Below are 17002 nucleotides of genomic sequence, written 5' to 3'. Positions count from 1 at the left end.
GAACATTTCCTTTAATTTACCCCCTGCTAAAACTTAAATAGCTATGGCAAATTGCATAAAACATGATTTGTGGGAGTGCAGTTCATCAACACGTGTGACGGATACCAACTGAACGTTATTTCTGTGACAAAACAGACCCGGTTAGTCCACGTGAGTGTAGGAGGCGAAGCCGAAAAATGCGGGCCACCACTATAGCAAACTCATAACTGTTCAGACACGATATCCAGGCAATGAGTTTGCTTCTTGGCAACCCTCCTCGCTGCTAGAAGTGGCAAGGGTCGTGAACTTCATTGAGAATAGATTATTTTCCTTTCTAGTCCATAACAACAATATGCTAGAATGCGTATTTTAAATGTATACAATGGCATGGTCTATTATACTATAATAATATTTAAAAGTAATTTTAATGTATTATTAAATGTAAGATTGGTTTACAAAACATTTTTTGATTCTCAGTAGTTACTTTTGTAACTTATAATAAGTAATTTAAAGTATAGAGTGGAAAAACTATGTACTAAACCTATGTTAGATTTCCATGTGTTACTTTATATGTATATTTTTTCATATATATTGCTTATATGATTTACACATCTATAACATACATATATGAGTTATATAGATTATTTAAGTATTTGTAGATTATATGTATAATCATAAAATTATATAATAATTATACATACATTAAGTCTTATACGGTTTGTTTAATAGGTTAGTATGACTTTAGACAGCTGCACTATAATTATTTATATCATATTTTTTTATCTTTTGGATTTTTGAACAGGTTATTTTGAACTATATCTTTTCACATATACAAAAGTTTTAAATAAACCTTTAAACAAAATATCTCCCTTCCCCTCCATCACTTTCTCAGATATCTAACATACTTCCCTAAAACACTGTCATTTTTTTACACCTTACAAGATACTTTCTCCAATAATTTTCTTTTTTTTTTTTATGTTTATTTACCTTAGTTTTGACAGAGAGAGAGCACAAATGAGGAAGAGATAGAGAGAAGAGGGAGACACAGAATCTGAAGCAGGCTCCAGGCTCTGAGTTGTCAGCACAGAGCCCGACATGGGGCTTGAACTCACGGACCATGAGATCATGACCTGAGCCGAAGTTGGTCGTTTAACTGACTGAGCCACCCAGGCGCCCCTCCAATAATTTTCTTATGGTAAATTATGAGTTAGCATATTGTCTCTCTTCTCTCTCTCTCCATATATATGTGTGCGTGCGTGTGTGTGTATGTATATATATGTATATATGTATATATATAAATTTATGTTTATAATTTACATTAGTTGATATTTCTTTTTGCTGCTCTTGAATCATCGGTGGTGTTCATGTTTGTATTTTAGCCTCCGAGTTTTTCTCTGTTCTCCCCTTGAAAGTCTGTGATTCCCAAGGAGAGCCAGGCTGTCCTCTGTGCCTCCCCTCATCGGTTAATGTAACACAAACTCTTCATCTAAAGACAGAGTTAATCAAGCATACTATGCAGGCATGTTGAGGGGAGGCCATCCGGGCCAATGTCTCCATGGGGTCACAGCTGGGAGCAAATACAGAGAAGTGGGGCTCCCCCCGGGACTAAGAACCAGTGTGTTGGTGGTACACAGGTAGCTGGGATGGACCCGAGGTTCTCCCACATGAAACCATCTCAACATCACTGTGTGCGGGGCGGGCACCAGGAGAGCATCTATCAGGCAGCTCCTGTGACGGAGAGCACTGTCCAAAGCAGCAGAGGCCATGGGCGTCTCATGGTAACAAGTGTGATGCAAGGATCTGAGGACCCCAAACCTTTCGTATCCCCTAGAATACCTGGGGAATTCTTAACCTCTTGGTGCGAGGGGGGTCGTGACGGGCAGGTAGCAGGTAATGTGGGGCCCCTCCAATCATAGCACGCTGTTAGGATGTTGTCTCTGAAAGAAATCCAAGTTGATTTTAAAATAAGAGAATGCGGCATTTCTTGCACATCAAGGTTCCTCTGGGGTTTGTAGATGAAGAGACAAGCCAAGATTTCAGACATGGTGTTATGTGCATTGAAAATTCTGGAAAGATACATAAGGAAAAGCTGAGAGCCACTGCCTTTAAGGAAGTTTCCTGGCCAAGTCAGAAGGTGAAGAGAAAGGACATTCACTATCCTTACATATTTTATCATGAGCTCTAATATTTATTTACATAATTAAAAACCTTACTTCTAGAAAAATCTCAAAATTAACAATAAAAATGTGTATGAAAATAATAGCTAGCATTTCTCATTCTATGTACTATGGGATTTCCATGTTTTAAGTCGTGAGTTCTACAACAAGAGACTTATGAAGGAAATGTCATTACTATGCTCTCCCTTTTTCTACATGAGGAAGCTGACACCCTTTACATAATCCGGCCTAAGTTATATAGCTAGCAGATGGGAGAGCATGTACCCAGGGTAGTCTGGCTTCACATCCTGTATTCTCAAACACCTCACTATGTTAGCTAAGACCACGCATATCAACACCTAGAAAGTTAAGTCATATGTGATTATCAGCTCTACGAATTTTTCTGACAATACAATTCACAAATATCTATTAGTTTAAAGAAAATAATGCAATTATTTATATTTTTGACAATCACCTTTACACACGGTTTTTATCACTAATTGTTACTTTAATATAGCACTCTGGAAATACCAACTTCTAGAATGCGAATGTCTTCTTTTGATGTAGAACATTCTCTAGAATGTTTAAATCCTCAAATCTTGTATTAGTTATTGGTTTTCATTATCCTTCTGACTTTGGAACGTTATTTGGTCAAAAGATAACATGTGGTCTTGAACTGGAGATCTTTCAAGGGTTGATGGCCGTCCACATTTCCATAACATCTCAGGGTATAGTGATTAATAGACTATTGGGATTGTAAACAGAGTACTGATTACAGCTAAATGCAGTCAGAATTAATGCTGTGCGGTCATTCAAACTGAAATACGACACGTGAAAGAATATTTATATTTTAATCGAGAATACTTTCATTTCTTAATAGTCAAGGATCCACAGTTTAGCAAGGATGCCAGTCCCTCTCGGCTTCACACTAGAAACCTTAGGATGTGTGTCTTACTACTGCTGGAGTTAATTCCTGCAATTTTCCCTGTTGGGAAGTGCTTGCTATTTCACTGAGGCTCTTAGATTTCACCAAAGGCAGTAGCGAGTATAGGTCATGTGGAAAGGATTACACCTCTACTGTGCTATCTTGAATAACTGTACAGTCATGGAGAAGTTCAATTAAAGGTCAAGTCGAAATATCCAAATGTCAGGAAGGATTCAGCAATTATCTGTGCACTCTAGTCCTAACCTTTGTGTGGGGTGTGCAACAGAATTCCTTATTAAGAAAAGCCATCAGTTCCCCATCCCATCCGATGTTTCCACCAAGGAGGAATCTTGCAGTTTACAGGTAAGTAAGGATGCTGGTGCTGGGCCCACCTCACCCCAGAAGTCTTCAGTGCCGCGACTACTTCCGCTCCCAAGGAGGGTGCAGCCATACAATGATATGTTCACTTGAGCTCAGGACGCTGTCACTGTCACCCTGCTTACGGTTTTGGGTTGTAAGATGCTTTTTAATGACCTGTCTCACTGGCTTGCTATGCAATAACTTCTCAGTACACTTTGTCGGTTCCTGAATTCTCTATGGCGCACAATTAGAAGACACGGCATTCTATCTCTTTGCTGAAATCCCCAGAGTAAAAGTGAAGACAACAAAATCCCATCTCTGCAGATTGATCTGTCTAGTTTTCATCAGTACATGCATGTACATATCATGTTAAAGATTTTAATAAACTCAGCAACTGACGAAGGAACCACTAAGACATTTGAAGAACCATTTCACAGGAGAACTCAAAGAACAGAGACACAGACAATTAGCAATGCTGACATGAGTTTTATAAGAGACCCTAAAGTCATCTATACCCACTGGGCGACAATCGATGGTGTCCTGTCTACACAGAGTTCACAAGTGTGTCTGGAGTCAGGGATCACCTGCCCTATTATCAGTTTCCTACAACTTTCTGAGTAGTAAAACAGTTCAAGGAAAATGATGGGCACAGATCACTACTCCATCCATTAACCACTTAGAGTGAGCTGGGCTTTGAAAAAATAAGTAGTGACATACACACACACACACACACACACACACATATACATATATACACATATACATATACATACACATATATACATAATACGTGTGTGTGTGTATATATATATATATTTTTTTTTTTTTTTTGCCAAGGCCGACTTCAAAAGTTTTCCTGACAGTAATTTACAAATTAATTCTTTCTTTTTAACAGCTCCCCTCGAGTAAAATAATCCAAATAAAATTGCCACCATTTTTACTGTATTACAGTACTTTGTATCATTTCTTAGTTCCCTAAAATTTTGAAACTTACGGAAAGTATTTAAACTTTGAAAATGGAAATAGGTAAAACACAGATTTATGCTTTATTCTAAATGGCTACAGTATATTTTCTTAGATTATAGTTAAAATACTTTCTTTGTAATAATTGGTTTTTTTTTGTATTAATAAGAATATATGATTGATTGGGTGTATTTTATTTATTTTTATTTATTTATTTTTGAGATAGAGACAGAGTGCAAGTAGGGGAGGGACAGAGAGAGAGGGAGACACAGAATCCAAAGCAGGATCCAGGCTCTGAGCCGTCAGCACAGAGCCCGATGCGGGGCTCGAACTCATGAACTGTGAGATCATGACCTGAAGTCAGACACTTAACCAAGTGAGCCACCCAGGTACCCCTGATTGGGTTTAAAATGTAATTTCCTGGTTATTTTGATAAAGCGACTATCTGTTCACAGGCATGTGCGTATAGTATAAGGCTGACCTTGAAAAGACTTCTCTTGACTTACATTCAAGACAGTAACAGGTTCTCAGTCTTGTAAAAATAACTTCAAATCAGTTTGTGGCTCATTGAATGTATGGCAGTGTATGCAAGTGACAACTTAAATATATCTTTTAAAGTTTCATAATTAAGTAGTTTTATAAATTAATTTATAAAACTTTTTAATATGAGATAATTTTATTGTATCTGGGGACACATATTTAACCTCTTAGCACAAGAGAACAATTTCTTTCTCTTTGTCAAACACATACAAGATCTACACTGAAGAGGAGTACTGATGCATAGGGGCACTTGTACCCCAATGTTTATAGCAGCACTCTCAACAATAGCCAAATTATGGAAAGAGCCTAAATGTCCATCAACTGATGAATGGATAAAGAAATTGTGGTTCATATACACTATGGAATACTACGTGGCAATGAGAAAGAATGAAATATGGCCTTTTGTAGCAGCGTGGATGGAACTGGAGAGTGTGATGCTAAGTGAAATAAGCCATACAGAGAAAGACAGATACCATATGGTTTCACTCTTATGTGGATCCTGAGAAACTTAACAGAAACCCATGGGGGAGGGGAAGAAAAAAAAAAAAAAGTGGTTAGAGTGGGAGGGAGCCAAAGCATAAGAGACTGTTAAAAACTGAGAACAAACTGAGGGTTGATGGGGGGTGGGAGGGAGGGGAGGGTGGGTGATGGGTATTGAGGAGGGCACCTTTTGGGATGAGCACTGGGTGTTGTATGGAAACCAATTTGACAATAAATTTCATATATTAAAAAAAAAAAAAAAAAGATCTACACTGAAGATAGAGGATTTGCACCCATCATTTGTATAATCCAAAATGAAGAATTTAACATGCTCCCAAGACTCTTTCATGTTTCTTTCTTGAGTCAAACTATTTGATTGTTGATCTAGAGAACACCAAAGTGTGTCGCAAAAGGAAAATGGTGTGTGTGTGTGTGTGTGTGTGTGTGTATTGCCAGGTAAAACAGATGTGCCTATCTATAGCTATTCTAGGTGCCCTGAGGTCTGGATACTATGAAGATCATTTTTCTTCTTTGTACTCGGGACAATGATTCTCTCCCTCCCTTAGTGCACACTCCATTCTTTACCATCTCCGGAACGCAGGAGGGATCAGCCAAAGCATTGTGGTGTGCTCTGAGGCACTGAAGAGATGCCTTTGACTGCCGCCCATTCCGCTCCCAAACAGACATGTACAGGTGGGGTTATGGGAACTAAATCTCAGAAGACCCCAAATGAGAGGCAAGCTGGTTGATCTAGTTGTTTGGGTGGGGGCAGAGTGGGAAAGAATTCTTCTTTTCTCTCTTGGAACCAAGACGGAAGTCTACTTTTTAAAGAGGTAATTATTGAATAAAGACTTGTGGATGGGTCTAGTATCTGGGAGCACAGTAGGAATATCACTCGTTTCCCAAATGATATTTGAGGATACTTGAGCAGAGGCAGGACTGGGTGGAGGCTGACAACCAGGCAGCTACATCTCAAACCAATCCTTAAGTCAAGAGCAAAATATCTGGGAGGTTTATAAAAGTTTACAAATAGAGATCATCTCAGGTTTTTTATACTGTTCTTTCTACTTCTGTTTCCATTATAAAATTTTCCACAATAGTTGTTTTGAATACCAATCTGTATGTTAAGGTTAAAAGATATCTCTTTCCTACGAAATCCTCCCACATGAAACAACGCAGGTAGAGCAATACAGTGGGGATATTTTTAAAGATGTGCCAGACTAAACACGATGCCTTGGTTTATGAGAACACAGAGCCATAGTGCATGATGGAAAACCACTCGCTGAGACAATGGCACCTGCATGTGAATTCAGAGGTGAAGCCAGCATCTCCAGAGTAATTATAACTCACAAATCCCGGACAACATTTATTTTTCTCCTACACAAGAACTCAGAGTAGTATTTTCCTCCAAGTTCATGTAGATTTCTGTTCTCCATGAAAAATAAACAACAACAACACACACACACATTTTTGTATGAGTGTGTATGTAACGAAGCTTAATTAAATTAACGCAACTCCAAGTCATACTTTGTTCAAAATATTTCCCTTAGTCATAACCATAACATCTCCCTCTCAAAGAGATAAAATGCCAATATCCACAAGCATAAAAATGTTTCATAGCTTGTGTTCTGTACTTAGTGTTGCTCTTTATTTTGACCTAATGATGGCACACGTCATGGCAAGCTAGGCTTTTCACAAGTTAAAAGTTCTTTGCAAAAAGAACTGTAAGCAGGGTTCTAATTAAAAGGAAGCTGCAAGTAATCAGTCCCTATTTTTAAACGTTATTGTGACATTCCAAAGTCTAACGCATTGAGAATGGTCCTTGACCACTGCACGCATGCTAGTTTCAGGGGTCGGCAAGCGCGTCGCGGCCATACCTTGGTAAACAGCTTTAAATCCAGGCGAGGCGATGCTGTCATCAGACTGCAGGTGCAGCCACATCTGGTTGCTCATGCTCACAATCAGGTCAGGAACACTGGAGCCAGTGAGTCTGCACAGGACAGAAATGTGGAAACCGTTATTTGAATCGCCAAATATCTCTACTTTTGCTTTGAAGGTCTTGCTGCTTAAACAAACAAGTACAGGTATATACACCGTAAGACCTTGCTTCAAAGAATCCATAGCCACTTGTAATGTGTATTTATACTTCAGCTTCAGTATTACAGCCGTTGTACAGCAATTATTCTTCTGTGATCGAATTTTGTGTCTTTCATTTTAAAAACTGACTTAGGGTGACCAACCGCCCTTAGTGTCTGGAGCGGAAGTCCTACTCTAGGTGCAGGACGATGAGTGCTAAATCCGGAACCCGTGGTCATCCCGTGTGACGGACGGATATCTCTTACCACTGTATGGTTGTACGACATCACACCATCGACACGGAAACATCCCTAAGCTGAGAAATGTTCTGATTCATTCACATAATGCTCAGATTGTTTAGTTTCAATTATCATGTACCTTACCACACGATCTCTTTTAGAAACCCATCATAGGATGGAATATTATTCAGCACTAAAAAGAAATGAGCGATTTTATCAAGCCATGAAAAAGAACTTGAAAAGCTGCATACTGTATGATTCCAACTCTATGACATTATAGAAAAGGATATATATGTGTGTGTGTATGTGTGTGTGTACATACACACATATACATACATACACATATATGCACATAAATATACACACATACATATATGTACACACACACGTACACACACATACATATATATAAAACCAAAAGGAACCGTACATTAAGAGAATATCAACAAGACGTGTGTGCATAGCTGAAACAGATTTGGCAAGTGTACTGAACTTTCACTCTGCATATTAATGTCTAGGTCACACCAAATGGAAGTTTCAATGAAACAATCATTGGGCATTAATAAAACAGTCACATAGTGGCTACTGTCAGCCAGTGAAAAGAAACACTAAATCCATTGACTGAATTCAACACGCTGACAAAAAGCATGCCGAAATAGAAAAAGTGTAAGAAAAAAATCAATTCAACCAAAATAAATGTCTCTAATCAAACAGGAAGCTCTGCTTTCAGCAAAGTACTTTCGGGAATAGGAACACATGATTCGCCCCATCAATCGTATCATTTGTCTATCAACCCAACACGCTCACCTTGGGCGGTACAGAGAGCCTGATTGCTCAAAGGCAGATGAACAATAGTCATTACATGTGAAGTAGCTCATGCAGTTACACACAAATTGAAAAAAAAAAAGAATTACAGTGAGTGATGTGCAGTCACTAAAAATATATTTCTTTTTGAAGACTGGTTCTTTGTTAGAGAGATTGCTCTTTTGTATTTGGTGTCGTATTTGCTTGTTTGGTTCGAAGAGAGTTGTTTTTCTTCCCTTTGCATACATTTTATCGAAATGTAACATACCAGAAAGTGCACAGAACATAAATGTCGAGTGTAAATGTCTATTTACTTTGACTTATGACTATAAAGCTGTATTTCTTCTTCTTTTTGTTAGTTCTTACAAGGAATACCTTTTCCTAATCTTTTACTTTCAACCTACTCTACTATATGCATTTCGTGTTTGCCTCTTGAAAGCAGCATATAATTGTGTTGTATTCTTTTTAATTATTTTATTTATATTATTTTATCTCATCAGAGAATTTTGACTTTTATTTAGAATATGATTTAATGATAAATTAGTTCATTTTTTGTTTTTCCTCTTGTCAATTATATTTTTTTATTTTTTTACTTTAAAATTTTATTTTTTTATATTTTTAATATACATCTAAGTTAGCATATGGTGCAACAATGATTTCAGGAGTAGATTCCTTAATGCCCCTTACTCATTTAGCCCACCCCCCCCCGTCTCCAGTAACCCTCTGTTTGTTCTCCATATTTAGAAGTCTCTTATGTTTTTCCCCCTCCTTGTTTTTATATTATTTTTGTTTCCCTTTCCTTATGTTCATCTGTTTTGTCTCTTAAAGTCCTCATATTAGTGAAGTCATATGATATTTGTCTTTCTCTAATTTCTCTCAGCATAATACCCTCCAGTTCCATCTACGTAGTTGCAAATGGCAAGATTTCATTCTTTTTGATTGCTGAATAATACTCCATTGTGTGCGTGCGTGTGTGTGTGTGTGTGTATAGGCTCTTTACATACTTTGGCTATTGCTGATAGTGCTGCTATAAACATTGGGGTACATGTGTCCCTTCAAAACAGCACACCTGTATCCTTTGGGTAAATGCCTAGTAGTGCAATTTCTGGTTTGTAGGATAGTTCTATTTTTAACTTTTTGAGGAACCTCCATACTGTTTTCCAGAGTGGCTGCACCAACCGGCATTCCCACCAACAATGCAAAAGAGATCCTCTTTCTCCGCATCTTCGCCAACATCTGTTGTTGCCGGTTAATGTTAGCCATTCTGACAGGTGTGAGGTGGTATCTCATTGTGGTATTTCCCTGATGATGAGTGATGCTGAGAATTTTTTCATGTGTCAGTTGGCCATCTAGATGTCTTCTTTGGAGAAGTGTCTATGCATGTCTTTTGCCCATTTCTTCACTGGATTATTTGTTTTTCTTGGTGTTGAGTTTGATAAGTTCTTTATAGATTTTGGGTACTGATTCTACCTGATATGTCACTTGCAAATATCTTCTCCCATTCCGTTGGTTGCCTTTCAGTTTTGCTGATTGTTTCCTTTGCTGTGCAGAAGCTTTTTATTTTGATGAGGTCCCAGTAGTTCACTTTTGATTTTGTTTCCCTTGCCTCTGGAGACATGTTGAGTAAGAAGTTGCTGCAAGCAAGATCGAAGAGGTTTTTGCCTGCTTTCTCCTCGAGGATTTTGATGGCTTCCTGTCTTACATTGAGGTCTTTCATCCATTTTGAGTTTATTTTTGTGGATGGTGTAAGAAAGTGGTCCAGGTTCATTTTTCTGCATGTCGCTGTCCAGTTTTCCCAGCACCACTTGCTGAAGAGACTGTCTTTATTCCATTGGATATTCTTTCCTGCTTTGTCAAAGATGAGTTGGCCATATGTTTGTGGGTCCATTTCTGGGTTCTCAATTCTGTTCCATTGATCTGAGTGTCTGTTTTTGTGCCAACTTTTAAATTTTTTTATGTTTATTTTTGAATGTGAGAGAGACAGAGTGTGAGTGCGGGAGGGGCAGAGAGAAAGGGGACACAGAATCCAACGCAGGCTCGACTCTGAGCTGTCAGCACAGAGCCCAAAGCGGGGCTCGAACTCAGAAATCATGAGATCATGACCTGAGCTGAAGTCGGATACTTAACCAACTGAGCCACCCAGGTGTCCCTGGTCAATTATTTTTAATCAAATCTCTTAATAGCTTTTTTCTCCCCCAACACTTCAAATATGTTATTCTGTTGTCTTTTTACCATTTTGTTTATACTGAGAAGCACTCTATCAATCCTATATTTTCTCTTTTGAAAATAATATTCATTTGTTTATGCTGCTTTTAAGATATTTCTTCATCCTGTTTTTCAGAAGATTTATTGTAATGTGCCAGTATGAGGATTTCTTTGTATTATCCTCCCTGGCTTATGGAATTTCTTGAATCTCTACCTTGATGTCTATTGTCAGTATTGGAAAATTGTTAGTGGTAATGTTTTTGAATATTGGTTATGTCCTATTTTCTCTCAATTTCTTTCTTCCAGAACTCCAAATGTACACACACTTTCTGTACATTATTTTTTCCTGATTCAGCCGGGATTTTTTTTTTATTAAACCATCTTCTGGTTCCAATCATATAATTATAGTGGATAATGTATTTTGCAATTCTTAAAACTTCCATTTGACTTGTTAAAGATTACAGTTTTCTGGCAAAATTCTTGATTATTTCACTTATCTTTTAAACACATGCACCATAGTTAATTGTCAGAATCCTGAATGATAACTGCTATGTCAGGATATCTTGCTCTTTATCTGTCCCCTCCCTCTTGGTTGCAGGCATTGCGCACTGTTTCTGGACACTTCCGGTAATTTTTGATTGAATGCCAGACCTTGTGCATAAGCCATGCTAGAGGTTCTGTATGTTGTGACCTTCCACTGGGAGTATTTAATGTTCTTCTGGGAGCACAGTGACCACTTTGACCCATTCCGTCACTGGAATGATTCACAGCTGCATTTCAGGCATGTGGTTTTCCTAGTGCTTATCCCCTTCTGTGTCACAACCCAGAGAACACGGTTTTTAGTAGTAGATCTTCTCCTTGAAACAACAGGTCTGAGACACCTTTGTTTCCTTAGCACTGAAAATTCCAAAAGTTCTGCTGAGCTCTGTAGACCAGTTGCAGCAAAGTTTTGCTTGGGCTCGTTCCTTCTGATTCCTGGAAAGTTGGTCTCAGGCAAGTACATCAAGGACCAAAGTCCAGCAGATGCCAGGTTCACATCCCCGTGATTCCCTTTCCCTTGACATCCTGGACCCCCAAGTCCTCACAGCTTTGATAGCCCAATTCAGGGTCCCCCATATCCCGTGTCTCCCAAAACCACATTCTCTGGGTCACAGACACCTGTTTGCCAGGATGCCCTAAACTGAGAGTCAGACAATGCCCCCGGAAAAATGATTTGTGAAATCCAAGATTCACCTTCATGCATATCTGTTCTCCCTTGATTTCTGTCTTCTAAAATCCTGGCTACCTTATATTATTCTCTTATGCCTTAAAATTTCTGCTCATTCATTACTGTAATCAGCTCTCATAACTTCTCGGTTAGAGGTTTGGTCGAGTATTTCTGGAGGAAAGGGGGGTTCCAGTTGCTCATTTGTTTATATGACATTTCTCTTCCTTTATTTGTCTTGGATAACATTTCCTAGACTATATGAATATAAGAAGGGAAGTCTGATCTTACTCAGAGCCATTACAAACAGATACTTGTTGTACATTAAGTTAAATTCACTGCGTTGGGTAAGAAAACGAAAAGAACAAGTATCATTTTGTTGTAAAGTTTACACAAATGTAAGAAAGAAAGTATTATAACCTTTGATTTTTCTTATACACTAATATATTGGCTTTTAAGTTACATGTAAGGTACGTGGAGAATGTTTTTTTTCTTCTTTTTCTTTTTCACTGAAGTACAGTTGCCATACAACGTTATATTAGTTTCATGTGTACATCATAGTGATTTAACAACTTTACACATTATGCAATGCTCACTAGCGCTAAGTCTAGTTACCATCTGTCACCATAGTGTTTTACAATATTACTGACTGTATCTCCTATGTTGTACTTGTCATCCCTGTGACCTATTTATCTTATAAATGGATGTTGTGCCTTTCAATCTTCTTCACCTGTTTTACCCACTGGCAACCACCCGTTTGTTTTCTGTATTTATGAGACTATTTCGGGTTTTGTGTTTGTTGTTATTTTTTGGATTCCACATATCAGTGAAATTATGTGGTATTTGTCTTTCTCTGATTTAAGTTAGCATAATACTCCCTAGATCTACCCATTCCATCCGTGTTGTTGCAAATGGCAAGATTACACTCTTTTTAATAGCTGAGGAATATTCCAGTGTGTGTGTGGTGTGTGGTGTGTGGTGTGTGGTGTGTGGTGTGTGTTACACACCACATCTTCCTTTTGGAATAATTTATCAATACCATCTGGAGATGGAGTCAACACCCTTCTGATTTACGTTCCCCACCGCCACTCTCTAGTCACCCGTTACACCCCCCGCGACCTTGAGATTCATGACATGACTCTACCTCACTGCTCACGTCTGTCATCACCTCCCTGCAACTCACTGGCTGACGGCCATCTCTACCCGTGGATGGTCAGAGTGTCCACATGGATAATTCTGGCACACAATTCGTGGTTCCTTGATCCTTTCAACCCCAGTGACGCTCCGCTCCCCTGCTCTCAGACAGTGCAACTGCCCTCATGCTTGGTACTTTGCTATACTTTGTATCATCTTAACCGCTCTCTCTGGCCACATCTACGTGTGATGTGAACTGTCATGTGCTTGCGCCCCACTGAAACCCACTCTTTAAATTCCTGGGGCCTCTATCATTGACGTCATTATATTTTGCATGCTGTGGACAATGCGGCTGATACTCTGATGCAATGCCTCAGCCGTCCCTGCCAGCACTCTTGAAATTCTTACCATCTTCCATGGATCTAATAAGACCCAACAAGCCCCTCTATCTTCCTGTAAGTTGGTGAAGAATTCGCTGACTCACACCAGTATGTCTGGACCTGTGATCTCCAGATTCCCGCCAGCCACTCAATAAACACTCTTTCCCTGGGCCACATTCGGTGTCTTTTCCCTTCACGTGCCACTAGCTGATATCCCAAACTATCTCCACCTTTCTCAAGCTCCCTCCCAATCTATTTCCCTTTATCTCTGAAGAGAACTTTATTTGCAAATATAGGAGGAAGAACATGGAAGCAATCAGACAGGAACTACCTGCCCCTCAGAGTCTCTTAAATCCCCCCTCATGGCATCAACCACCTCGTCACGAGAAGTAGAGAGTGAGAGTGCCTTCTCCCCACCACCCGTTCATCACTAAGTCCTACTAATTACACCGCATCCTTCTCTCTGTCTCCACTTTCTCAGTTTGAGCGCTGATTTTCCCAAACCAGCATCATGGAGGCAGCCTCCTAAAGGCCTCCTGGCTCTGTAGTCCTTTCCCATCTAAGGCACTGGAATTAACTAAGTTGTCAAAACCTGAACTACTATGTAGAAAATGTTCACACATTGAAAAGACCTATGTTGCCAAATTTACTACATCAGAAATACTTCTGGTGAATATATTTGAATTTCTTGTAGTTATGCACTGGATGTTATTTTATTTCCATCTATGTCAGTCTGTTGATTCACATGAATTTAAGTGAGCTGGTGCAGGGCTACACTTCCCACAAAGTTCATTCAATCCAAAATCAGATTAGGATTTGTACTTCTCTTTAGAATTTAAGCCTGCTACTTATTTAACTGGTTTATTTATGAAAAGGATTGTGAGATGGTATTCAAAATATTTTAAAATAATTATTTTAACATTATTTAATGCTTTTAAAAATTACTTAAAAAATCTTAAAGTACTTTTGTGTTAGATTTTTAATCTTAAATTTTATTTTACAACCATTTAAAACAAAGGAAAAGAATTTCCCTCCTGTTCTTTTGTCATGTTTCTGGAACTATTTCCATTTTCTGGCACTGAAAAATGAATTTTTAGAAAGAAAAAGCAAATGTTATTGTGACCCCTGCAACTGCTTATCTGTTTAAACAGAATTTTTTCAATTATTAGTACCTGAAAAATAAAATAGATGTTTGTTTTGATAAAATACTTTAATAGTCAGCCTAACTATATCATTTTAATCACTTTTTTTAAAACAGCTTCATTTCTTCCTAGATTGACTTTATAATACACAATATTTTGATTTAAAGCTAAAGATAAAATGACTCTAATGAAATACTAAGTAATTTGACTTACTTGTTAGAAAACTACAATAAAATTTTCTTTTGAGAAAAAAGCCATTGTATTGCAGGTTCCCAGCTTCCTCTTGCCCTCTGTCTCTACAGTGGAATTTCCCCCTCCACACATATTGTGCTCCACACAGCCATTTGACCTGTGTAACCAGTCTCCAAAAATACTGGCAGTTCTCGACCTCTAGGTGTTTGGCAACTGACATCACTACCTAGGATGCCCATTCTTCCTGCATAGCAGCTAAGAATTCTTAAAGATTTGAGGGTTCTCACTAGGCATTTCTTAACTCCCTTAGACAATGGAAGATTTTTTTTTTTTCTCTGACCATTGTAGAATTCTGCATACGCCTCATTTAAGTCAAACATATCATAGGCACCTACTTCAACATCTGTTTCCTACTGAATTCTGAATTTCCCTGAGTGCAAACTTCTATCTTGGTCTTTTTATCCCAGACTCTGGCATATAACATTCAAAATTTTTGGAGTAAACACATCAATAAAAAATATAAATTAACAGCCATCATTAAAATTTGCTAAATATCCACATGTTTAAATTTTATAGGAATATTTCCAAATGATGAGTGAAATCTTTATTGTATCTTAGAATACCCAAGACTTGGTACTTAGGGTTCTGTTACAGCTCTGTTATTAATTCACCCTTAATTTTCAATAATTCTTTTGCCTCTAAGCTTCCTCATCTGTGAAATAATTGCATTTAATTATATAAAAGGAGTTGTGGAAATCTAACATTCTATGAATTTCTGATAGATTTCAGAGAAGACAGAGTCAGCTTGCATGAAGCGGTTTGACATGTCTTCTGTAGTCAGTCCCCATGTTGAATGGAAATAGGCAGGAAGTTCCACTATATTAAATGATCAGGCCAGGAAGAAATAAATGACTTTGATTATAAATTTGTTCCTTGGCTACAACCAGGGCACACTGAGTTGAAAAAAATCTCAACTCAAAATCTCAACTCCTTCATATGAAAGTGGGTCAAAAACATAATTGTACCCACAGGACACAGTGACTTTATGACGTTTTGACAGCTCGTAATGTTACCATCTATAGGACAACAGTCTCATTTCTGAACAGATCTTTTCTTCAGCCCTTGTGAAAAGGTTCAACAGTTCTGTCCGTACATACATGACATGTGTCTGCTAGAAAGGGTGGCTAAGCCAACCACAACAATGTCCACGCAATGTAATGCCTCTGTGATCCCCATGTTTTTGCTTATGTCAATAGTCTGTCCCTGGTTCTACCAAGTAGAATTCACGTGTGAATATACCACGGAGTCTTTGTCTAGTCACCCACTGAGGGCATTTACACTGTTTACAGGTCTTTGGCAATTAGGATAGTGTTCACGTACACATTTGTGTAGGGTAAGTTTTATTTCCCTTGGGTAAATACCTAGGGGTGGGATTGCTGGATCTTACCATAAATGTATATTTAAGTTCATAGGGAACTGCCTGCCTGTTTTCCAGAGGGGATGTACCATTTTACATTCCCACTTGTATTCTCAGGAATTATGTAGAGTATAACTCCATGTTTGTGATAAGACAAAACTATAGTGATGGAGGACAGATCAGCTCTCCAGGGTCCAGGGTCCAGGGTCCAGGGACCAGGGAGGAGACTTAAAAGAAAGCAATGGGAGTTTCGGGGGTGATGGAATCACTCTGTATCCTGATTTTGGTGGTATAGATACTTGTATATCTGTATACCAACAGCTTTGATTTTACTGTATATTAATTTAAAAAAACACAATAATTTGTTCAAACCTGGATATGAAAGAGACCCAAGAGTGACGATGCCACAAAGCTGTGTAGTAGAAGCCCTAGAATAAGTTATACGTGCATTATTCCTGCAGGTATCTAAAAGGAAAATGGTGCACTAAACCTTTAAAGTACTCATTTTAATCGTAAATTGGGCTGTTGAAAACTAAATGCTCTTCGTAAGTTGCAAGCTGGCTTAGAATTCACTGGTTTTGAATTTTTTATAGTGCCTTACTGTCCATAAACTTCCTAAGTTCTGCAAAAAGTGTAGAAAAAGCAGTTATTTAAAATAAATGTTTTATTTGGCCATCTGTCTTAATTGGGTGGACCTAGCGAGTACTAAGGAGAAGTGTGATTAATTAATTTAGAAGAAGCCAGAACATGAGATCTGTTCAGGTACCTGGACAGACCACTCCTGGGATGAGGTAGTAAGATTTAGA

The 17002-nt window shown here is 38.3% G+C and overlaps 1 protein-coding gene across 1 annotated transcript in view; it reads right to left on the bottom strand.

Annotated features, from left to right (window-relative positions):
- Positions 1 to 17002, bottom strand: part of CSMD1 (CUB and Sushi multiple domains 1) — a 1037384-nt gene that overhangs the window by 445722 nt on the left and 574660 nt on the right. Inside the window, exon 10 of the mRNA XM_049630105.1 lies at positions 7281 to 7393. Within this exon, the coding sequence (XP_049486062.1) occupies positions 7281 to 7393 (113 nt within the window). The remainder of the gene's footprint in view (positions 1 to 7280; positions 7394 to 17002) is intronic.

Source organism: Panthera uncia, chromosome B1, assembly GCF_023721935.1.
Source record: "Panthera uncia isolate 11264 chromosome B1, Puncia_PCG_1.0, whole genome shotgun sequence".
NCBI lineage: Eukaryota > Metazoa > Chordata > Mammalia > Carnivora > Felidae > Panthera > Panthera uncia.
Note: the sequence above shows the minus strand (reverse complement) of the source record. Positions and strands in the feature narration are given on the sequence as shown.